The 16,421-nt window shown below is 40.7% G+C and overlaps 1 protein-coding gene across 7 annotated transcripts in view; it reads right to left on the bottom strand.

Annotated features, from left to right (window-relative positions):
- Positions 1–1,000: 1,000 nt before the first annotated feature.
- Positions 1,001–16,421, bottom strand: part of Stambpl1 (STAM binding protein like 1) — a 45,621-nt gene continuing 30,200 nt past the window's right edge. For 6 of the 7 annotated variants that reach the window (XM_029472566.1, XM_029472567.1, XM_029472568.1 and 3 more), the window contains exons 3-11: positions 14,210–14,427; positions 11,136–11,211; positions 9,910–10,005; positions 7,095–7,452; positions 6,060–6,184; positions 4,981–5,118; positions 2,493–2,605; positions 1,753–1,852; positions 1,001–1,329 (exon numbers count right to left, since the gene is read on the bottom strand). In XM_029472566.1, the coding sequence (XP_029328426.1) occupies positions 1,273–1,329; positions 1,753–1,852; positions 2,493–2,605; positions 4,981–5,118; positions 6,060–6,184; positions 7,095–7,452; positions 9,910–10,005; positions 11,136–11,211; positions 14,210–14,427 (1,281 nt within the window). In that variant the 3' untranslated portion in view covers positions 1,001–1,272. Of the gene's footprint in view, positions 1,330–1,752; positions 1,853–2,492; positions 2,606–4,980; positions 5,119–6,059; positions 6,185–7,094; positions 7,453–8,619; positions 8,800–9,909; positions 10,006–11,135; positions 11,212–14,209; positions 14,428–16,421 lie in introns of those variants that run through there. The other variant, XM_029472569.1, reaches the window with a different exon arrangement.

Raw genomic sequence — 16,421 nt, 5'->3', positions numbered from 1 at the left:
GCATTTGAGAGTGTATAGGACTTGTACAGATTACATGTAATAATATATATTAATGCCAATAGGAAAAATCGACACTGACTTCACAGCTTGAGTGACTATTTTACTTTATACATATAGATGACCAGATAGGTAAAAACAATTTTACATGTATTTAAAATTTGGCAAGTAATATGGTTTTATTAAAATCACATCTTTTGTATTAAAGCATAAACACGTGCATGGATGTGCAATGTGTGACTTTTAACTTGCATCAAGCCTTGCGTATTATTTAACTTTAACGTTCATCAAACTGGGCATATTTAAGGAAATAATTTTTTAGTTAGTTTTTTTAAAAAGCACACACCTTTTGGAACCCAAGAAGCTATTTTAAAAGTTTCACTATGCACCTGGACCATTGCTTCCTCCTCCTTTGTCCAATATCCAGGGAAAAAAGGGCAGTAGATATATTTACAGTAAGAGGAAGGGGGATAATGGCAGTACTTCCAAGGACTAGTCATACCATGCATCATACACAAGACTCTCACACGTCATCACTACTATGTGCAGATGGCGTTATCATCAGTCATCAGATGAGGAAGCCAAGGGTGTCCCAAAAATGTAGTTACTTCCATGGACAGCTAAAGACTTGAACAGTTCCTTTGCCTATCAGAATGGGAACTACAAAGGTTTATTTGTTTTTTGTTTGTTTGTTTGTTTGGTTGGTTGGTTGGGTTTTTGTGTATTTTTTAATACCAGACATATTAGGGCTGGAGAATTGGATCTGTGATTAAGAATACTTGTTGTTCTTGCAGAAGACCTGGCCTCCACTCCTAGTACCCACATGGTAGCTTACACCTGGTGTTGGCTGTGACTCAGGTCCCAGGGGATCCAGATCCCTCTTCTGACCTTTGCTGGCACCAGGCATGCATGTGGTACACACATAGACATGCAGGTAAAACAGTCAAACATGTAAAAATAATCAAATAAGTTAATTAAATGAATAAAATGTGACAACCGGACATCTTGTTATTTGCAGCACAATTTATTTCTGATGGCATCACTTGGGTATATTAATAGGTATAGACTGAACACCACGTGGCCTCGTTTGAGACACAGCAACCCAAAAAAAAAAAAGGAAACTTCAAAATGTGCAAGAACAATAAATATCAAAGTTTTGGTCTAAAATATATAAATATAAAATATCAGTCACTTCTGAAAACATCATAAGAAATTCGGCAGTCGCACACGTCCATGGCCAGTATCTGGTACAGATGAGCTTGCAGTTAGAGCATGTCACCTCAGATCCAACACAGTTGTTTTTATGTCCTTTACTAACACATGGCTGCATATCTAGAAAAGGAAACAAAAAACAACAACAGTGTTACATAATAATGTTTACTGTGTGGTTTTCTCTCGGGAACGTATATACATCGCTTCACTTTTTTCCCTAAATTTTATCACTATTGCTGAATTTGGTTAGGATCGACATAACATAAACATCTATGAGAATAATTTGTGCTGCCTATTCACACGGAAGATTCCTATTCCACATCATGGAGATAATCGCTGCTGGTGATCCAGGCAAGGTACAGCCTACCTTTAATCATAGCTCTGAGGAGGCAGAGGCAGGTGGGTCTCTCTGAATTTGAGGGCAGTGTGGTCTGTACAGTGAGTTCCAAGGCTACATAGAAAGTCCCTGTCTCAATAATAATGATCATCGATGATGATGATAATAATTATATACAACAATGATCATCCATGATGTCTACTCACACTAAACAGCTTGGGGTCCTTGGTGTGAGGATGGAAGCCCTTCTTTTTACAAGTAGAAACCTCAAGCATGCCAGCGTTGGTGAGCCTGAAAATGCCGGTGCTAAATAAGAGGTAGAAAAGAAGCACAAAGTTAAGGACCATCCGGGAAGACACAAACACGGACCTCCCTCCAACAGGAAAGAGAAAGAAGACACACACTAGGAACTGCCCCACGGCTCTCACAAGGAATGTTAGAAACATTAATCTCCAAGTGCCTAGAGGACCTGGAAGGTACAGGCAGCTGAACTGCTGGGACCTCATACGGGAGGCCACACCTGTGTCCTCCACCCGAGCCGACAGTTTTAATTCCTGTAATAATGTCAGTGTTCTTTATGTCAACCACCAGGTGTGTGGCAGTGTCAGACACTACAATCAACACATCACAGAAACTATCATCTACTGTCTTCTTCGCATCAATCCAAGACAGGTAAGGGGGAAGGAGGAAGAGGCTGGGATCACAGTGGTTAATGCTCAGGTAGACTCAGCCTCAGGAAACGTTCATCTGATTCTTACGATTATAATTACTTTGTAAACCGAGGTCTTCCAGACAATGAAAAGCCAGTGCTGTCTTAAAAGATGTGTAACACAAGAGCAAATGGCTGAACTTCTTGATTGGGGAGAGTTAGAATGTTGCAGACAAGTGCCTCAGATCCAAGTACCATGGCCCGGTGGACTGAGGGGAGTTTTCTCTTCCCACTTACTCTTTATGCTTTGGGGAACACACAATGGCAATGGCCTCCGGCAACATAAGCTGGTAGGAGCAGTGAGTGTGGAGATCCACACTGGACAGGAATGCCGTTTGCGTGGGGTGTGTCTGCAAATGGAAAAGACGACGGTCTTGTTAGGGAAGGCTGGACTTTGCTCAAAACTTCTCCTGCAACTCTCACTAAGCAAACACACATAAAAAAACATGTTTCAGTGAGGGCTGGCAGGATGGCTCAGTGGGCAAAAGCGCTTGCCATGAAATCTAATGGCCTGGCTTAGATCCCTGAAGCCTATGGTGGGGGGAGGGAACTGATTCCCTGGAATGTGTCCTCTGACTTGCACATGCGTGCCTTGGCACCTGCACACATTACACCACCAATGATGATGATGATGATCATAATAATCAATTAATAATAATAACAACACACAAATAAAAATGAGTTGGGGGAGCCGACAGAATTCTTTTTCTACCATACTCTTGTTGGTTTGGAATAACTCTGACTTAGAGACAAAGTTCCAAGGAGTGTATGTGTTTTCCTTGTGGGAAAGAGTGAGTTATCGTCACTAGTGAGAAGCTTTAAATAGATCCCCAATTAATCTAAGGAGCTAAAAATCTGACTATCTCAGACCACATTCAAGGATCTTCAGACTTGGGAAATGAAGTAACTTGGCTGCTGAGATCAGAAAGCCGGGATCTTGGACTCTCTTGTATTCTTTTAGAACTAAACACAGCACACTCCTGAGACTGTCTATGGCTCTTCATCCTTATAAACAGGAGGAGGGGGTCTCCAAGTTGTTAAAGGTGTTTGAGACCTGTTAGGCTCAGCCACTGAAAATGCACAAAGAGAAAGAGGAGAATCTAAACAAAATCCTGTCTAGACTAAACATGCGCCTTGCCATAGAGCCATATGCCCAGTAGGCTCATTGTCAAGATGCAAAGATTTCATAGAGGAATGAACAAGAGGACTTGGCAGCCTCTCCTCTGCCACAGATGCCTTCTCTGAGTAAAACAGAGCTTTCTATGTCATGGCAGAATGAAAGGTATGCTCTAAGGAGCCACGGTGCTGTGGAGGCAGCAAGTAGGTTGTCAATAGGAAAGTTACTCTGCCCATCACTTTATTTCAGACTGAATGTGCCCATGCAAGCATCGGAACCCTTCATTTCTGCATCTAAGAACTGTTTCTATGCTCGTGAGAACATCTCTCCCATGGAGCATGGCATACCCATTGCCAAGGAAAATGGTGGTGGTGGTGGTGATGGTGGTAACGGTGGTGGTGATGGTACTGGTGGCGAGGTGCTACTGTTGCTGCTGGTGGTGGTGGTGGTGATGGTAGTGATGGTAGTGGTGGTGGTGGTGGTGGTGGTGCTGATGGTGATGCTGGTGGTGACAGCAGCAGTAAATGCCATCTATTACAAAGGAATAAAGTACTAGGCAGGAAACGAATGACCTCCCATGAATTATGACAGAGTTCTCACTAAGGTCTGTGCTGTCATTATCTCTACCCCCTTTCTACAGACAAGGAGATGACAGAGACAAACAGCACAGTGACTTCTAGAAGTCTCAAGAGTCAGTCAAGCCAAGATGTTTAACCCTGAGCATCACATGAAGTTATGGGTCCCCACAATTATGGTTCCCGCTTTGTGGAGGGCGAAGCTGCCATCACAGTTAACCTAGCTTGCCAATGTTCCAATCATGAACTCTTAGCAGAACTGACACTTAGAAAACTTATGTCTCTTTGATGTATAAGCCCAGTTTCACATCTACAGTGACCTGGAAGATGTCAGAACCCAATATTTTAGCCTTAGCCATTTGTGAAAGTCCCCAGCCATTTTATGAACAGACTTCTGCTCTGCAGGGCGTGGCACTGTCAGGTGTTGGACCCCCTTTGATACACACAAACATTGTTTAAAAGAAATGCCATCAGAAAGAGGTTTATAATCTAATTTAGACTCACAGCAAAGAAAAGGAGAGTATTTCACAGTTAAGAATTCGTCTAAGGGGACTTGGAGAGATGGCTCAGCGGTTAAGAGCACTGACTGCTCTTCCGAAGGTCCTGAGTTCAAATCCCAGCAACCACATGGTGGCTCACAACCATCCGTAATGAGATCTGGCACCCTCTTCTGGAGTGTCTGAAGACAGCTACAGTGTACTTACATATAATAAATATATAAATCTTAAAAAAAAACCTATAAAAAAAGAATTTGGCTAACAATAAATCTAATCCATTGGATGATCTAAGCCCATCAGGGGGAAGACCTACTTAATTCTGAGTGAAAAACATTAAGTATAGAATACCCCTTTCAAACCCAAATGTGACAGATTTATACACAGCTTGGCATTGAATAAATTGCTTTGATATCATGATACTTACTACCTCTGGGAAAATATAAAAACAAGAAATTATTTAAATTCACCCAAATTTCTGTATGAAGAAAACAACACACCATACAAAATAAAACCAAAACCCAAAGGGCCAAACATACATGGATCCATCCCAGTGTGAGGAGACCATGTTGATCCTGAACATTGAATAATTCTTCTACGTTCTCCACATCGCAATAGTCTGGGCCAGCAGACTGCTTTGGCACAACCACATGAGTAATGGTGAATTCATTGTGTGTCTAGAAAACAAAACAAAACAAAAAGTAACAAGCCTCTGAGAGAAGAGACATCTGGACAGGATGTCATCAGCCAGCAGACCTCACCCCTTGGACTACCACCTCACTACACTCTCTCACAATCCAAAACCAAGCAGAAAAACTGACTCTACTAAAGGTTTTGGCCATCTGTTATTTGGGTCTTGAATCCCATTGCTGCTATAGAAAGTAGAAAGGAATTAGTATCAGGGTGAACAATGGGTAATTGATACATAGTTAACAAATGAGTTCTTTGCGTACTTGACCTACAATGGGAAACGTCTTCACACAGCAAGACCAGCATTCTTTAGAGAGACAGACTAATTTCCCAAACGCTTGATGCTACTAGAAGGTATGCCTCTGAGCTGTCAGGGCTGATGTCTTGTTTTTATTAATTGTATGTAATTATGAAAGAATTAGGACTTTTCCTCTAAGAGTCTCCAGTGTCTTCCAAAATGAAAATGATACAGCTTTTAGAATCTAGTAAGAAGAAACATATTGTTCTCCTTGAGGAAAAGGTAAGTATGGAAAAGAAGGGGTCCTGAAGTAAAGAGATTTAGGTCACTGGGTTGTGAGTTGCTGTCCTCTTTCAGGCCTGGGGACCTCCCACCCTTCTAAAATACCATCCTCTCTCCAGCCTCAGGGCCCTCTAATGTGTTGAGTACTATTCTTTACATCTTGCCTCCTACCTCCTATTTTACCATTTTCTAAATAGTTTGTTTAAGGAGTTTTACAATGTTTCTGAAATTTTAGAGCTCATTTTTTTTTTAGAATACCAAATCCATGAATAATGTCAGTAGTTTAAGGTTGTTAATAGTAACTTCATAATATTTACCCCTGCCCAGCCCCCATCTACACTGCTCTTCCTATCACAGGGAAGCCAGTACTACTCAATGGACCTATTGAGAGATGAAATAAGATCGTACCAGTTTTCCACAGAGGATCCCACAGGTCTCTATTCCTCTCACTGTGTTAGAGTCAGCCAGCAGCAGAAATTTATGGCAAAGATCTCTTGATAAAACTACACACCTCAGTCCTTCAACCACCAAATCTAAAACAGAAAAGAGACACACACTAAAACCAAGTCTCGGATCTTGTCCTTTCGAATTTCAGTGAGCAACGAAAGTACAGATTTCAACACTGAAACTACTAGGCATTTCACTTTCCATTTTTTTTTAAATCAAACCTCTTGAAAGTAAACATCTATTAAAAGGAGGGCAAACTGACATGTCCATATCATATACAAATTATTTTATAAGAAAGTTTATAGAAAGTCAGCACTATGACACAATTGACCTCTGGAACAACTCTTACATATATGTGTTTTCTCAGTGCACATTGCAAATATGTCAAAGAGCCTACAGGCCACAATCGACACATCATCGTAAGATACAGGATGAAAACCCCTTATCATGTCTGCTATGTGTTACCTTCTATCATTCTTTGATCCAGCAGTAGACCAAAGCACTATTTTTTTTTTAAACAATTACGAGTAAAGTAACATGTGCAATGGCTGCTGCCTACTGAATTTCTTCAATAGGTGCCTCTATGAAAAAGAATTGCCTGTTCGATTTGAGAAACTTCATAGAGCCGATATGGCAGTGTTTGACATCACTAAGTGCTTGTGGAAAGCCCCACTGTTCACAGCTTAGCTGTCGCTGGGACTGAGACCCTACCCTCTCAGGCTGATGCTAAACACTGAAGTATCTTAGCAACCAAGTTTCAGTAGTTTTTTCCCTTTCCCGTGTTTCCCTTCAAGCTGGATGCATGCCTTGAGTAAAACACGACGAAGGAAAAAAATGCTCTGACTCCTCACTCAGAATCTCTACTCAGTATCAAAATACGACTGCTCTACGATCAGGCAAGTTACGTGGGTTGGATTTTAAAGGTAGATATAAAGATATAAAGATATAAAGATATAAAGGTGAAGGTCAGATGTGCCTGCATCCGGCATCACTTACTCTGAACAGCACTCAGGGTGGCCGCTGGCTTTAGGGCCCTGTTCACGGGAGGAGAGTAGTTAGCGAAATTGCTTCCATCACTTTTATGAGGATGATCTGCAAATGCATTCCTCAGAGAGTTGTTCTGGTGGGTGGAAAAGCAGGACAGCGCACTTCCGTCAGTCTGCTCTGACAGCACTGGAGAGTCCTGACCTCGCATCTGGCCTCGAGCCAACTCCTGCTTCTTGAGTTGATCTTCAAAAAACAGGAACTGTTCAGACTCTAGTTGCTGCTGGCGCATCTGAGCTATCCGCTGGCGCTCTGCCTCTATCAGTCTCTGATGTTCCAACTTTTTGAGAATTTCGGCTTTATATTTGTTCTAAGACGGTTGACAGGAGGAAAAAAAAATGTTAGTTTTCTGAGCCAAAAACATCAAACTGAAAGATAGTTTCAGTCCTTTGACAGACAGACAGAGAGAGAGAGACAGAGACAGAGACAGAGACAGAGAGACAGAGAGAGACAGAGAAAGAGGCACAGAAAGACAGACACAGAGATATTCTTAGTTAAACAGAAAAACATTACAGCAAAAAAATTCACTAATTTGATGAAGAACACAGCTTCTCAATTAATCACATTTCACCAGGAACTACATAGCAGATATGCTGTCTATATTCCCCAGTGCTTCTACATACTAGAATACCAGTGTCCTGTTTTTCTGACCCCTCAGACCACTTGGAGCAAGGCATTTCATCCCTTAAATGGCACTGCACAGTCAGGTAGCTGCTTGCCAGATACTGCATTTGAAACTCAGACTAGCTGAGCCTAAATGAGTTTAGCAATGTGGTTCTCAGGCACGGCACGGTAGTCACATTCTGAGCTGCCCAGCAGTTTCCCGGGCTGCGGCTGCTGTATACTAAGACGTTCTTTTGCTTGGGGCTCCCTAGAGCCTTTCTGTATTTGTCTACAGCATGCCTCTTCTAGGGGTACATGATGGTGGAGGGGAATCAGAGAATCAGAGAGAATCCCAAAAGTGTTTCACATATCTTCTATGAGAATTAACCAAAAGTTGGGTTAAAAATTAAGAATTAACATCCCGAGTGCTAACAAAATACCTGGCTATTATCAGAGTAGAGAGATAAAAATGTAGTAAGTTCCCCCAACTGATGCTGAAAAAGAAAACTTAGTGGCAAGGTACTGTAAGGTGCGGGGAGTTCAGGGGACTCAGCTTACAGCAGTGCTTTACAGGCACGCATCACTCTGGGCCTTGTTAACAGCACTAAGAATCCTGATTTGACATGTAGTCTACATTTCTAGCAAGCATCATAGAATGCTGGTGCTGCCCACAGTCAGAGCTTACAGGTACGTTTGTAACTCTCCCCTAGGACTGGCTGCTGTTACTCCACTCCAGAAATTTCTACACGGGATAAGTGAGGCCACTGGTGTTACCCCAAGTAGAACATGGCACAGCTGTCTGATCTGCTCTCCCCAGAGAGACCCTGCGAAGGAGTACCGCCTGTATTTCCTCTACATTATTAGTTAAAAACACCTCATGCTAGCCAGGCTTCCCGCTCAGAGACTGTTTGTGGAGGTAGAGAGATCGATGTGAAGTAAGAGGTGGTAGAGCCAGCAACCTCCAAAGCAAAGAGACAAAGCAGCAAATCCGTTGGGACCTGGTTTGGTGCTGGCTGTGTATTCAAATGTTAAATTCTGTAGCCCAAGGCGTGGTTGCCCCCAGATGCGAGAATTCTCACGTACAGGGGCCTTTGTTGTGTAATCCTTGCTCCTCAGTTGAAAGCTATTGGTTAAATAAAAGTGGCTACAGCCAATTACTGGGGAGAATAGAGGTAGGCGGGGCTTCAGTTACTGGGCTGGGGGTCAGAGGTTACCAGGAGGAGAGAGAGAGACAGAGAGGAGAAAACAGGAGGTCACCATCAGATGTGATGGACCAGGAGCACTTGGCTGAGTTAAATGCTCCCTGCGGACAAACTGATAGAGCAGAAATAACCGGGGTGAGACCCAAACAGCAAGTTCATAGGGAATGCACCTGGAGAATTAACAGCCTAGCATATAGAAGAATTGATTAGGTCTAATTCCCCAACCCTCACCCCCAGTAACTGTGCTAAAGCTGATAAAAAATATCCATAGGATTTTCCCTCAAATAATTAGGGGCCTGGCTGGGTTATATTAAGAACTAATAGAGTTATTAAATGTCATTTAAAGCAACACATGTCTAATAATCTCATATAACATAAGGATTTGAATTCTGAGTTTGAGACTGCCAGAGATTTACTAAAACTCTCCTTTCAATGCCCTCGAGTCTCTCTTCTCTAAGTAATAAAAACTCAGAAATAAAAATCCATTGGAACTCTGATTATGCCTCAGGCACATGGTTAGCTCTTCTATCTTGACGAAATGTTGACTGTACTATTTAGGAACTAGATTCACATTTCCAAGTCCCACATGATTATATACATTGAAAATCACACTCTGTTCTGCCTACTTTCTGCAGCTTCCGTTCATCTGGAAAAAAAAAAAGTATCCGCCATCTGGCTCAAGGTTACACTGGCAAGAGTCGGTCGGAAGCTCTATTTAAATCACTTTAGTCTCCTTCCTAATGTGCTGTTTTATTAGATGTTTTAGGAAACGAAACCACCGCATCCTTCAAGCATGTGCTTCACCCGAACACCCACATAAATTTTTTATCAGTTTTACATCATCGCATCTTGAATTTTTAATTTAAATGTACGCTTCAAAAACTCATATACAAACGATCTTTTTAAAAAAAAAACATTCTTACAGGAAACAGTGAAGAAATAAATGGGCCGACTGAACTTACTTTACTTTGCAAATACTCTTGGTATTCTATGTTATATTTCCTTAGCAGGTCCGTTTTCAATTCATCTGTCCTTGGGAAAGCAATCTCCTTCAGTTTCTTTCAAAAACATATAAAGATACCAGTTAGAGAGATTTCTCAGTAGATAGCCCTTCAGAGCATCAGCTGAAAAAGACACACAGCTGGAACGCTCAGAAAAATAAATCTAGAATTCCAAAATACAGCTTTTGGGAATGAAGAAAAATATAAAAAAGTGTGTTCATATAAAAAAAAAATGACCACTATTTATTCCACTAGTTAGATAAGCGTTTTAGGTAAAACCAATAGGATTTCACATTGCATGTGTAAGTCACTTAACATTGGTGTTATGAGGGGTATTAAGGTGTATATGGTGGGTAGGGATGTTGGATGTAAAAAACAGCTGAGGAACCTTTTAAAACAACTCATAGTCTAAGTCCTAATCCCAGATCTGCTGAATTCACTTCTCCAGCAAGTGCTGAGGGAGCGGGGATCTCAGACAACTTCTTCATTGGTTCTTAATGTCAGGAAAACCTAAGAAACTGGATAGAGACCAATCACACCCTCTCCCACCAAAATTTCTTTCTTGGAAGTAAATGGTTACATAGGTCTTAACAACAGGGATAGGTCCTAGCAAACATACATTTCAGTGACTTTGTTACCATGTGAAAAGTCACAGTATAAACTTGCACAAATGAAGATGGTTACAATGTCAGTAAACAATAGCCGTTAATGGGGCCACTGTCATCTATAGGGTTCAGGAGTTGAAGCATCATTGAGCATACTATGTGACTGTAGCTAAAACTTGGGGGTCCCTCAAAAATCCCCACTGATTTTAAGATAGTTATTCCATCCAGTGGAGAGTAATCAAAAGCAGCTAACATGGTTGGTTTCAGCAAGCTCAGGAAAACAACCAGTCTCTCAATCTCTGGGAGGAATTGTAAGGTAATTCCTTCTGCGCATCATAGGTTGATGGAACACAATCTCTCTCTCTCTCTCTCTCTCTCTCTCTCTCTCTCTCTCTCTCTCTCTCTCTCATCTTTTTATTTTTCTAATATCAATTAGAAACCTTGAATGCACAGTTATAATCATTAAACATCTTAGGGAGAGATCGAAGTGTACTGTTTGTTGGAATGGGGTTCTTGTGCTTATACTTTCCAGAGGTCAGGGCAAATCATTTGATCTCACGGTGGTAAATCAGTCCAGTGTACCTTCATGATATCCTGCTTCTCTGGAACTGCACACTGCTGGTAATCTCGGTGGCTGGGAAGTTTTTCTACAAATAACCTAGAGCAAGAAAATGGACCTTTAGCATTCTGTGAGAGCAAAAATTTAGTGACTTTCTAACAAGCATTCTTTTAAAAAAAAAATTCACTCAAAACTTTTTATTTAAATATGGTCTTTACATCCACCCTTTCTCTAAAGGTGGGTATGATTATTATTCAGGGTAAATAAATACTTTCACTAAACAAAATGTTCTTCATTTAGTTGTGCTGGCTAGTGTTTTGTCCATTTGACACAAGCTCAATTGAGAAAATGCCTCCTTTGGATTGGCCTGTAGGCAACTCTGTGGGACTTTTACTTGATTAATGATCCCTGTGGGAAGGTCTAGTCCACTATGGGTGGTGCTATTCCTAGGCAGGTGGTCCTAAATTGTATAAGAAAGCAAGCTGAGCAAGCCATGAGGAATACGCATAGTAAGCCAGGTTCCTCCATGGCTTCTGCTTCAGTTTCTGCATCTAGGATTCTACCCTGAGTTCTTGTCTCGACTTCCCTTCATGATTGTCTGTTATTGAACTACTGAAATAATAACCCTTTCCTCCTTAAGTTATTTTTGGTTATGGCCTTTATCACAGAAACAGAAAGCAAACTAAGAGAAGGGTTAAGGTCAGCATTTCTACATACTACATACTCCCTTCATACTCTAGTCTTTCTTGGGTCCTGGGTACTCGAACCCTCCCTCCCCAGGGCATTGTCTTAGTTATGTGCAAAATTTTGGAACAATGAGTATAAATCCCTTTGATCCCTAAAAAGACTCAAACAACCACCCATGAGTCAGCATCACTATCCAGTGTTTATAAAAACTTGTAACTGAAGATTCACAGCTAAGAGTCATAGCAATGGAATCACTAGTGGACGTGTTAAGTGGAAGTCATTTTCCATGGCACTCTTCCCCTCTGCTGAGTCTTTTTGCTCCAGGATGTGGTGGAAAAATGACTTCCATTTAACATGCAAAACAGATGCAGTGCTCCCAGGGAAAGTGAAGATAGCAATTCTGCAGGGGCACACGTTTCTCTTCCTTATTCTATAATGTATCCCTGGTATGAAGAATGATATCAACCCAGAATAAGTGATCAATATAGATTCACAAAGTGAATTACTAGCATTTTCTTAATAGATCATGGTGGGGTGTAGATCATTTCATACGAGTAGCTTACAACTACTGATTCTGATGCTTTCAACCACACAGACATATTCATTTTATTTTACCTGATGATAGGGTTATAGGTCACACTTAAACACAAGCACAACTTCCATTTCTGACATGTGGCAGCCAAGGCTTACCGAAGCTAAAAGAAAGCAGTTAGCTGCCAAAGACTTAACAGGAAAATCACAGACCCTCAGAACTGAAGTGTTCTCAGAGATTTTCTCCCATAAGGCCTCATTTGTTGTTTCAGGCCCTGGGAAAGTAAGTGAAGTAAGAAATCTCACTCAGCTAATAGGACAAGAGAATTCAAACCCTCTGAAGATTTCACTGACCCAAAGGAGGAAGTGGCCCTTAGCGTTCATGTGGAGGGTGTCCAGAACCTTACACAAAACTGGACCAGAAGGTGGAAAATATATGACCCATCGAAAATACAATTCGGAAACTATAAAGCCTTTAGAGAATTTTGGTCATAGACTGTGGTAGGCCATCCTTAGTTCCTTATTTATTTTTCAACTTCCTGCTAACAGTTGATTTATCCCAGGTAAGATGAAGGCAGTCACCCATTCTCTAGATTTCCAAGTTAATCTTTCAAGCTATTACCTTAGAAATTAAATAATACTTAAATTCTTCCTCTTGGTTCTTGATGGAATCACTAAAAGTGGTTTTTAAAAATATTTTATTCATTTCATTTGAATGTTTTCAGAATAACCACCTACACCTGAACTACTGTAATCATAAATAAAATAAAAAATTACAGAAAAACACGTATGTCATGTATTTGGAATTTTTAAAAGTCAAAGGCTTTGCCACACACACTGGCATGCACTTGTAGTGCTGAAGATTCTGGAGAGGCAGGAGGACCAGGAATTTAACTTCATCCTTCCCCAGGTACACAGTGTTTTCCAGTATAGGCTACATGAAACCCTTTGTCCAAACAAGGAAAGCGGGGGGTGGGCGTGGGTGGGGGGGGGGTGGCGCAGCATGAATACTAGAAAGATGGCTCCAACAGTAAAGCATTGAAGAGCTATGTTTAAATCTCCTGAACTCTTGTAAAATCTGGAAACAAGCATATTTCAGTAATCAGTAATGTTGTACAGCAACTACGCCTGAGTGAAACCTCTCTGTTTTGGAGGGATGTTTGCTAAGACACAGGTTATTATTCTAAGGGGAGGTAAAATCTATCATCCTTCCTGGAATCTCCTTAAACTCAGGAAATAAACAACTTGAAGAGTTCAGGAAGTCCGGAAGTCCCTAAAACTGACCAGATTCATTAGGCCTCTCCTTTCTCAGGCATTATTTAAGCAGCCAGAACTGCTGAGAGACACTCTCAGACAAGCTGAGCTACCGAGAAGAGGCCTAGACCACCTGAAAGAGACAGATTCCAACCTATTGAGCTGCCAGCAAGTTGTGCTGTGTGCTTCAGATTTCCAGTTTCATAAGCTGGAATGCCGGGATGGGTTTTTAGTACTGTAGCTGTCTTTGGATCATTTTTGCTCCTGTATGTAACCGTTCACCTGTACTCCTGTAAATGACCCCAATAAAATTCATTGGTTTGCCAAGTTGGATTTTAGTGGTTTTCTTTCTTTAGTTTGTTGTCAGTTCCTTGTCTGGGGTGATTAAATATTCCTGTCTCCTCAGGAACAATGCCACACAATAAACAGCAACACCAAAAAACTGAGACCTTGTTTCAAATAAGGTAGAAGGCAAGAACCAACACCTGAGGTTGTTTGCTAAACTCAACATGTATGCTGTGGTATGCATGCATTTATGCAAACAAATGTATGCAAAATATAGCCATCCTACATAATACACTTTTTATAACATTAGAGGAAACAAACTTTCAGTTAGGAGACTTACGTTATAAATTTGTTATAAAGAACAAAGGCATTTTCAAGGTTTCCTTCTTCCAAATACACAGATGCCATCCTTTCCATTTCCACTCCGGACCTGAAGTAACGGCGTGGGGTGATATCTTCATTAATGGAGATATTACAACCAAGTTTGCTTAGGGCGCGGACCCGCTCCTCTGGACTTAGAGAAACATCTGTATGGTCAGGCATAGCAGCTAACTTTTTCTGCAATAGAGAATTTAAATTTCTGATTATAATCTTTTGAATATACATATATATATGTGTGTGTGTATATATATATATATGTATGTATATATGTGTGTGTGAATATATATAAACTATTTAATTCATGTATTCTCGTTTCCTAAGATCCAATACTAACATTTCAGGAAATCCTTCCAATAAGATTTAATGATATGACCAACATAAGCACACGCCAAAAAAAAGACACACATCCAGGAAAATATACACCCTTGTTGGTATAAACACTTTTCATAAGTTTCAAAGTAGAATTATGTGGGATTTCCTAGATATGCAAATATATCGGGTAAAGCATCATTAACCCTCATGTAAGCTGTGGGCCTTACCCAACCTAGGTCATTTGTGTCTTAGTAGGGCTCATGGTATTGATTCTGAAATTCTCCAGAAAGTTGTTACATTAAAGTTATTGTTAGGATTTGATTCTATCCCATAATATATCTAATTTAATTAACAGTTTCTAGGGTCTCTCTCCATTGTCACAGAACAAAAAGAAATGCCAACCCTCCGAAACAACCAAAACCAAAACCAAACCAAACCAAATCAAACAAACAACACCCCCCCAAAACAAACAAACAAACCCTGGTAAATTCCAGAGAAACTCTTTCAAGAAAAAGAATACCTTCTAGGTTCATTTTTTAAAAATAAATAAGTCTCTTAAGCTTTCATCTAATAGTAATTGCTCTATTAATTTCTTTTTGACTGAGAAAACCCTAATGAATTATGGAGAAAAGTTACTTCTCAGGCTATCTTTGAGTTTTTCTAATGAAGCCACAATGTATAGCCTTGGAAGTGCATGGGGCATACATATTCCGGCTAACAATTCTAGAAGAAGGCAGTGTGCCTCAGAAATCCAAGACTCAGAAGAAATTTTTTCCCATTGATTATGGGCCCGGCAATAAATATTTTATGTTCTTTGTTACAACTTGAATTGTGACATGTGTAAAAGCATCCATATGTAGAAGCATCTATTGAATAATGTGGAAACAAGTCTGGCTGCTTGCCAACATGATGAATAGCACACTCAGACCACAGCTTGTTTTTCCCCTAGTTCAGACTTGCCTGTCTCAGGCACCTGCAGCATCAGCAGCAACCAGGCCTTTCTTTAAAAAGGCAAATTCCTAACTGGCTCCACTGCAGATCTACAAACCCAGGATCTCTGTTGGCATCTGGGAAATGGATGGTTCCCTGAGTGTTCTGCATTCTTCAGCCTTAGATCACTTGACCATGGCCTCACACACCAAGAGTGGGCTACACCAGAGAAAACTTAGTGCAACTACAGTCAAGGTGAGACATTTGAACAAAGTCTGTAGAAAGCTCTGAAAATAAATTAAATCAGACATAGCTATATTCTGGCTGTGGATAACTGAAACAAAAACTCTCAAAGGTAGAGTGCGGGAGATCAGATTCATAGTTTTCTTCTGTCATCTGATTACTTCCAATTTTATGGCAACTAGAACACTACTAATCTGAAATGACTCTTGTATCTAAAGGTTTAATATATAGCACAAGCCATAAACCTTTTTTTAAAGTTTCCATTAAGCTGAAGACAGTGATGCTTCCTCGGCTGTTACTTTTGATTGGACTTGTAGCAATGAACATGAAAGTTCCTTCCTGTTATTTCCTCCCCAAGGAAGTGCCAAGGACTGCCTTCCTCTCTGCATGGTCTTCAGGTACCTTTCCTGTGACCTTCTAGGCACACCAGGTCCAATTACAGTTCAGGAAATAGTAAGATTTAGTCTCCTGAATTCCCAGAGGAAAGACGTTTCTGGTCCAAGTGACCACAATAAATGCCTATGCAACATTCTGATCACCTTATAGTTCTTGATCTGTTTTCTCTTGGTCAAGAATTCCAAGACTAGAGAGGTAGGATGAGCAGCCATGCAAAACATGCACTTCCTACCTGTGATGGTTTGTATATCCTTGGATCAGGGAGTGGCACCATCTGAAGGTGTGGCCTT

Source organism: Mus caroli, chromosome 19 (genome assembly GCF_900094665.2).
Source record: "Mus caroli chromosome 19, CAROLI_EIJ_v1.1, whole genome shotgun sequence".
NCBI lineage: Eukaryota > Metazoa > Chordata > Mammalia > Rodentia > Muridae > Mus > Mus caroli.
Note: the sequence above shows the minus strand (reverse complement) of the source record. Positions and strands in the feature narration are given on the sequence as shown.